The 8,644-nt window shown below is 39.8% G+C and overlaps 1 protein-coding gene across 1 annotated transcript in view; it reads right to left on the reverse strand.

Annotated features, from left to right (window-relative positions):
- Positions 1-6,988, reverse strand: part of FLT1 (fms related receptor tyrosine kinase 1) — a 74,325-nt gene extending 67,337 nt beyond the window's left edge. Inside the window, exon 1 of the mRNA XM_075851675.1 lies at positions 6,652-6,988. Within this exon, the coding sequence (XP_075707790.1) occupies positions 6,652-6,712 (61 nt within the window). The 5' untranslated portion in view covers positions 6,713-6,988. The remainder of the gene's footprint in view (positions 1-6,651) is intronic.
- Positions 6,989-8,644: the final 1,656 nt, after the last annotated feature.

Genomic DNA, 8,644 nt, shown 5'->3' on the forward strand with positions numbered 1-8,644 from the left:
TTGTGGCATCAAACCCAAGAAGACTGGTGGCTGTTATCGCTGCCAAAGGTTCTTCAACTAAGTCCTGAGTAAAGCGTCTGAATACTTATGTCAGTGCAATATTTTAGTTTTTCCTTTTCAATAAATTAGCAAAGATTACTGACATTCTGTTTTCACTTTGTCATTATGGGGCATTGAGTGCAAAATGACGGGGAAAAACTTTAATTTTTTTTTATTTTAGCACAAGGCCTCAACATAACAAAATCTGAAAAAAATTGTATCTCACGGATTTATACGAAATCTGTTAGAAAAAAAACTGCGTCATGTTCTATCGCATGCTGTATTACGCAGGTATTTTGCCCTGAAGGTTTTGCTTCTAGGGGAGCATATGGTGCCTCACAGAGGCACTGTACATTGGCACATGGAGCGTCTTCATCTCCGCAATACACAGCTTTGCCACGTGCATAGACCCTAAGCAAAATTATCTACTAATAAAGACTTAAAAAGTTGTTGAACCATAGACCCAAGTCGTGTACCTGCAACAAGCAACATGACAACGGTTAAACCATCAACACAAATGACAATCAACAAAGTTTTGCGGTCCAGAAATATAGTTTCCATGATGTAAAAAAGAGTAAAGCAGGTGGGAAGTTTGACTTCCTGCATCTCCTATCCCAGGAAGGTTAGTGCAAGATATTACATAAAAGAAGACAGGTCTGAGTATCATGGAGTGTTAGAGGAAATCAAACTGGAAACACACAGGGGACAAAGAGCAATGCACTCAGGTAAGAGGAAGGAGATGAACTATTTATAGGTAGGGGACTGGGAAGAACACAGCCAAGGATATGGGAAAGTCATTTCCTTTTGATATCAGGGAAAACCTATTTAAGGTAATTAGGAAAAACAGGGGTGTCCACTTGCGTAGAAGGGACAGGAACCGAGGAGAAGTCGGGACAGACTGTGACATGAGAGAACTGGGCTATAATGACAGGAATCGGAGGTGTGGCTGGAGTAAGAGGCTTCCCATGACTCATCGATCAAAACCAATGTAAAAAGTAGTCAATTGCAAAATTCTTAGGATATTTTGTGGTTTTACCACGTCTGTTTGTTTGGTGGATACACTGTCTTGAAGACGGGATCTAACATTACTTCTTCTTAGGCATACTGTATGTGTTCTACACACCAATGCCAATTTTCAACAGGGATGTAGCGTAGCGGGCCGGGGGAGAATGTGATTGGTGACAGGGGGTCGCCATTAAGGGTTTAGGAGAGCAAACTGAATCTTTGTCACAGGTGATAGAAAACCTATGTTTGTAATTTTAATAATAATCATGTTAGAATGTTCCAGAGATTAAAACCTAGGCAAAATAATCACAAATAATATAACACTTATAGCCCATGCGCACATTCGTATTATAGATCAGTGTTGTATAGATATGTAATATGGCATCCATAGACCGCTATGTATCCATACTGTACCGCCACATGCCGCAGATTTTACAATAAAAAAAACACATGTTCCATCGCATGCTGTAGTGCACAGGAGCATATGGGATACTTAGGGGTCCATAGTACAGACCCATAGGGACTCTAGGTGCAACTGCACAGGGTACATGCATGATGCTTGGCCATGTACATGCATGGATAAAGATTATATTTGCTCATCAAAACCTGAAAATTCAGTTGTCACTACAAATAGCCCCGATATCCCATGCCCCTCCATGTCACACTTCCGAGGGTCCAGGAACATGAAATATGAGACATTATTTGGCAGACCCTTACACTGGAGAGATCTGGATCTAAAGGGTCCAAAAAAATCTTCCAAGGTCACAATTTTTGAGTTAGAGAAAATCACTACTAATCCAAGTCACTTTCCATAAGGTGAAATTCACACGAACGTGTGCGTTTTGCTCTCGCAAAAAACGCAGCGTTTTGCGCGCGTTGCAGTTCCGTGTGTCATAAGTGTTTGGTGCGTGGCTGCGAATCACGCGCGGCACACGGAAGTGCGTCTGTGTGCCATGCGCGGTTTTCGCGCACCCATTGACTTCAATGGGTGCGTGATGCGCAAAAAACGCTCAAGTATAGGGCATGTCGTGAGTGGACACACGTTGCGTGAAAATCACGGACTGTCTGAACGGCCCCATTGAGTTACATAGGTCCGTCCGCGCGTATCACGGACGTGAAACACGTTTGTGTAAATAAGGCCTAACTCAGCTTTCTAGACTCCTGAAAGTGTAATATTTGGTGGTGTGGGAATGGGGTTAGTTGGAGCTCAATTTTGCAGATAATTGGTCGTATTGCTCTTTATTTATTTCTGTATTTCGCTCTCTTTAGATCAGTGATCTCTAACGTGGCAGTCCAGCTGTTGCCAAACTACAAATGAACAACTTTCCCCTTACAGCACATGCTGGGAGTTGTAGTATCGCAAAAGCTGGAGAGCCACAGGTCGGAGACCACTAGATTGTATGACCCTAATACAAAGCCTGTATGCAACTGATATGTTCTAAATTTCGCTTAGCATTCCTTTTGGAAAAATGAACAAAGTCAGAAAGCACATACTTGTCTGTATCTACTTGGCACCTGTACTATTACACTGTAACAAAATAACCCACCACAGGGAGATGATCTAATAGACCAGGAAAAAAGGCACCTTACAGCTCACTGAACTCTATGAACTAATGCAATGGAATGAACCACAATGTTCCCTTTGACTGAGCAAACTGTAACACATCCAACGCCGGGAGACTACCGCTAGCATCTCTGATAGAAAACATGATTGTGAGCTGTATGTACGGTATGGAACCAGAAAACTTGCTTTCTCCAGCTTTCGACAATACCAAATAAGTTACAATGAGCCAAAAGCAGTCATTAGACTTTGTTAGGAAAATGTCTTTGTGATTAAATTATAACTGGAAACATTCCGTCCGCTTTGTGTCTGGCATTGTGCTGTGTGTGCATGAAAAGTGACTGGATAATTGTAACGCATGCTTCTGAATAAGCACATCCAGAGCGGCTCTTTTCCAGGGCTCATAAAGATTTGCTTCGAGATAGCTACAACACTTTGGGAACATTGTTTATATCATATTCTGGCACAGTAATGTCTATGTCTTCAATGGAAATGTAAACGGACTAATCTATACAGATACACTCGGCTTCCTCTGAATCAAAGCTGCTTATCTGGTACAGCAGACAGTGACTATTACATGGGTGTAATAAAGAATTCTCTAGTCAGGCTATTATAACTACATTGTTCAATGGCAAAATGCAGTCCTGGAAAATGGGAGATGTCTCAGATTCAGCTCGCTGCCCTAGTCCTGTATCTATATAAGTTGGCAGAGTAGGTTGTTGGTGCCCCCCCTAGCGCCCAACACATGGGGCATATCCCCCGCCAGTCACCCCATCGATGTCCCTGTCTCATCTAATGCTACAGCTAGCCTATACTGAAAAGAGATAGTGATCAGACTACATTATAGCATAGACATTTACCAATATGTCAGTAAACCTTCATGGATCATAGTGAGAAGCATTCAATTCTCCCAACCAGTTGCTCTCCAGATGTTGTGAAACTACAACTTCCAGCATAATAGGCGTTGTAGTTTCACAACAGCTAGATACTGTCATACACAGCCAGATTCTCTCTACATTGTAGGATTGGTTTGTGTAAGGGATCGTCCACACGTATCGGAAATGCCGCGTTTTTTTCCGGCCGGAATTTCGGTACAGTAGCAGCATAGTGGATGAGATTTAACAAATCTCATCCACGTGCTGCCTAAAATTTCCGAGCCGAAATTGACCTGCAGTGCATATTTTTCGGACTGCAGCATGTCAATTCCTGCTACGGAAAGCGTGCAGAATTGCTGCGTTTTTCATAGGAGATGTCTCCATCTCCTAGCATTGGGAGAAACGCAGCAATTTACGCACTGTGTTATGCCTTTGACTTTCAACTGAATTGCTGCAGAAATTTTCTACAGCAATTCCGTTGTGTGTGGACAAGCCCATAGGCCGTCTTATGTCCCAATGGACTGATCTCTGGAATTCTCTAAGTTGCCATATAACTGAACTTGATATATTCTGGGGTTATTTAAGGTACAAGGAGTAAGGCAGAGGACTAGGTCTAGGAATGTCCGCTTTGTGCACGCTCCTTTGTATTCTATGACACTACTTTGCTTCCTCTATAAAATGATAGGATAACATAATACCATAGACAACAATAATAATTATCATCATCATCACAACATTTATTACCATCATCTACTTCATAATGTACATCAGTCAAATTAATGTCTAATTATTAAACCCAAGTCACCACGAATGATGAGTTCCGGAAATTTTGCTAGCCAAAATATGAATGAGTTGCTGCTAGTATGGGTTGACAGACATGTTTCGGTTACATTTCCAATAAAATCCAATTGAAAACAGTCCAAATTTGCCGATCAACCAGTATCACAAAAAAAGTTTATGTCAATATCTGGAACAGTCCATACAATGAAGAAGACTACCTGAACCTGGCCAGGTGTGAACAAAGATCTTGGTATCAACATCCCTTTGTCCCACAAAAATAAACCCATAAAGACTGTACACTATGTGGCACTTTGTAACAATCATGTATATAAATATGTTCATTTCATGTTTACAGAACCCAAAACAAGTAATCTTTGGAATCTCAAAGCTCCTCATTATCAAGTTTAGGATGGTTTGGGAAAACGAAAAAAAACCCTATCAAAATCAATTTCTTCCATTTGTGGTGTCTGGTTGGGTGAATTATCATGTTTGGTTCGGCAGCCCTTTTGATGGGAATGTACAGGTTGGCATCCTGGCTGATTAAGGTCATGGATCTACTAAACTCTATAGAATTATTGGATGTTCCAGAAGCACAAGGCCCAGTTGAGGTTTATAAAATCTGCTGTATAATGTCTACTCCCAAGTTGTCTACTCAAGAAGCTCTGGGACTGTCCATTGTGCATCTTACTGGCTTGTACTGGTTCCTGATTCTATGTAGAAGGAATAGACCGTAGGCACAGGGGATAGTGAATTTGTGTTAATCCACCATTACGTCATAGAACAATAAGAAATCTTTATTGATGGAGTACTAAACTTGGATAGAGCTAAGTTTATATAATGTCTTGTATTCTGTACTTAGATAGATTATAGATAGATATATAGATGGATAGATAGATAGATAGATAGATAGATAGATAGATAGATAGATAGATAGATAGATAGATAGATAGATAGATAGATAGATAGATAGATAGATAGATAGATGATAGATAGATAGATAGATAGATAGATAGATAGATAGATAGATAGATAGATAGATAGATAGATAGATAGATAGATAGATAGATAGATAGATAGATAGATAAGAAATAAAAGTATATAGATAGCCTTCAAACACAAGATGTACAGTAGTCTGACATCTTAAAATATTCAATATTTCTAACACAATCTAATAATGAAAAACAACCATGGAACTAACCATTTCCAGACTTGCAGAACTTAACATTACAATCAATGGTGATAACCTGATCCAACATAATCAGTCACAGGAATACAACATAATCCATGATCTAAAAAGACAAACCCTGATAGCCTTCCCCAGCCACATTCTAGAGGTACAAATGATCTTTATTCTTATAGGACTACACTTCATGTTAGGGGACAAACATCTTGACAGTTTCACAAATTTATTCTAGATACAGAGTTTAGCGGGAGGCATACAGACCTGCAATTCCTGGTACCACATGAGGCACAAGAAAGGATGCACTTAACTCATGACAGCAATATGCCTTATTCTCCACCATATGTTTATAAGCCATCAAAGGATCAAATCATACCTTGTAATGTATCCAGAATTATACCATGAAATAGATCCAGAATCATGCCATGTGATGTATCCAGAATGTTACCATGTAATGTAACCAGAATAATTCCATGTCACATATCCAGAATTATACCATGTAACATATCCAGAATTATACCATGTAATATATCCAGAATTATACCATGCAATAGATCCAGAATCATGCCATGTGATGTATCCAGAATGTTACCATGTAATGTAACCAGAATAATTCCATGTCACATATCCAGAATTATACCATGTAATATATCCAGAATTATAACATGTAATGTATCCAGAATCATATCATATAATATATCCACAATCACACCTTGTAATGTATCCAGAATCATATCATATAATATATCCAGAATCACACCTTGTAATATATCCAGAATAATACCATGTCACATATCCAGAATTATACCATGTAATATATCTAGACAAACGTCTTACTAGTATCACAATATTTATCAATACAAGTTTAGGTAACATTTAACAATTTACATTTTGTGGAACTACAAATCACATATAGACATTATTATTAGCCATAGAACCTAACGTGACATTAAATCCTGTGGTAAGGCATGCTGTGAGTCGTAGTTTCACAGCTTTTGAATAGCTAAAGTTTGCCATGGGTGCAAGAATAATACAATAATAACTATTTGCAATGCCAAAATTTGGATATAAAAAATAAATTTGCTAAATAATTCTATACATTTGTTCCATTGGGCTTAGCCCCCTCCCCAAATGTTCTGACATATGCAGTAATAAAGTATTTAGTAATGGAAGCATCAGCATATAGCTCAGAGGTGGAGGAATGCACCTACCTGTCAGCATCAGGCATCCAAACACCAAGCAAAGCATTGCCACAGTAACACAGCTTAACATCTCTATGTGAGCACTGGTATCTCTGCCCTAGATCCCACAATGATGACTTCTGCAATGCTGGTGGTAATGATCAATCAAATGATGAGCCTCCAGTAAGAAGTGTCCTCCCTGGTCCCCAGGCTGGGAGTGCTGAAAGTTTATCCTGCACCAGAGAGCTATCCAGCAAGCCTCAGAGCTCCTCTCTCCTCACCAGCTTCCTGCAAAATGACTTGTACTCAGCAATGTGTCCTTAGCTGCAGAGTGGGAAGGAATATCCTAAAGGACAAAGTGCTGGAACCCCAGGGAGATATCCATTCATTATGTGCAGCCAAATTCTCACACCCCTAATATAACCTCTTCTAAGTGATGGCATCTGCAACCACTCCCTGCCCGTGACATCACTAAGCCCCTGGTATAAAGGCAGCTGGCCCTATCAGATGCAGTCCCTAACTGGTCACAGCTGCAGGGGCCACATCTCGCGGTCATGATTGAGCTGTAACAGGATTGTTTCATTTACACTTCACTAGGGTCACACGCACAGAACAGACTTTATGCAGGAATGCCAGAAGTTTGTTGTCCCCTGCAGTCACTGAGGTCTCAACGACCCACTACCCCAAGGCTGCTGCTATTATAGGGTCTCTACGCTACACAAAAACACGGACAGACTATTTTTTTATTTTTTTTAAAGTGATTTTTCATTGGCTTCATGTAAATGTACAAGGTTTGTATAGTCAGTAATAAAAGAAATTAAAGAATATGTTTCTGAAGGTCTGTTAACTGGAAAGTTTACGTTATACAAAAAAATATATGTCAACATAAAGCTGTGCTAGTTGTAATGGGTGAAAAACTGCATTCAATGACTTTATAATACATATCAATTCAAATAGAAAAAGTTAAAGGGGTTTTCCCATCAGAGACATTTATGACATAGCCACAGGATATGTCATAAATGTCAGATAGATGCGGGTCCCACCTCTGGGATCCGCACCTATCTCTAGAACGGGGTCCCCTAAACCTCGTTCTGCTGCTCTGTGTTGTGGCTGACGCGTGTGATTCCTGACCATGAATTATGTAAACAGCGTAACTTGCTGAGCTATGCTGTTTCCGTAACTCCCATAGTAGTGAATGCCAGTTACGAAAGCAGCGCAGCAAGCAAGCTACGCTGTTTCTGTAACTACCATTCAGTTCTATGGGACTTATGGAAACAGCATAGCTCAGCAAGGTCAGGAATCACACGCGTCAGCCACAACATAGAGCGGCAGAACGAGGTATAGGTGACCCCATTCTAGAGATAGGTGCGGGTGCCAGAGGTGGGATCTATCTGACATTTATGACATATCCTGTGGCCATGTCCCTGATGGGTTAACCCCTTTAACCTGTTAGATTTGTAGCTGTATGATAATTTCCCGTGTATTGTACAGTACTAAATGGAATACTACTACTACTACTACTACTACTACTACTACTACTACTACTACTAATAATAATAATAATAATAATATTAATATTAATAATACAATTTTTAACTATTACACTACAAAAATTTGTAGTACTAGTAATTTTTGTAATTTAAATAATCTCTGAAAACTCTAGATTATTTTAAAGGGTTTTTCTCAGAAATTCTTAATGTGCACCAATGAAATGAATTAATGGGGGTATCTCAACATGACAAACCCTTTTCAGTTTGACGGTCGCCTGGCGATAAGCTGGAAAAATGTGGCCGGTCTTACATTTCCCTGCAGTGGTCACTATAGGGGAAATGTAGTATTGCATGTTGGTTGTTTAAATGATGGCCAACCATGTAATCCATGAACAAGTCAGAAAAAGATCTACTCCATGTTAGCAGCTCTCCACGCCGGCTTATAGAGGGGACTCAACTCCATGACATCCACATTGACTTTAAGAAGCATGATCAGCGTACCAGCAGTAATTTTGCCTGTCATCCCCATTGTG

The sequence above is a fragment of the Rhinoderma darwinii genome, chromosome 2, assembly GCF_050947455.1.
Source record: "Rhinoderma darwinii isolate aRhiDar2 chromosome 2, aRhiDar2.hap1, whole genome shotgun sequence".
In the NCBI taxonomy this organism is placed as follows: domain Eukaryota; kingdom Metazoa; phylum Chordata; class Amphibia; order Anura; family Rhinodermatidae; genus Rhinoderma; species Rhinoderma darwinii.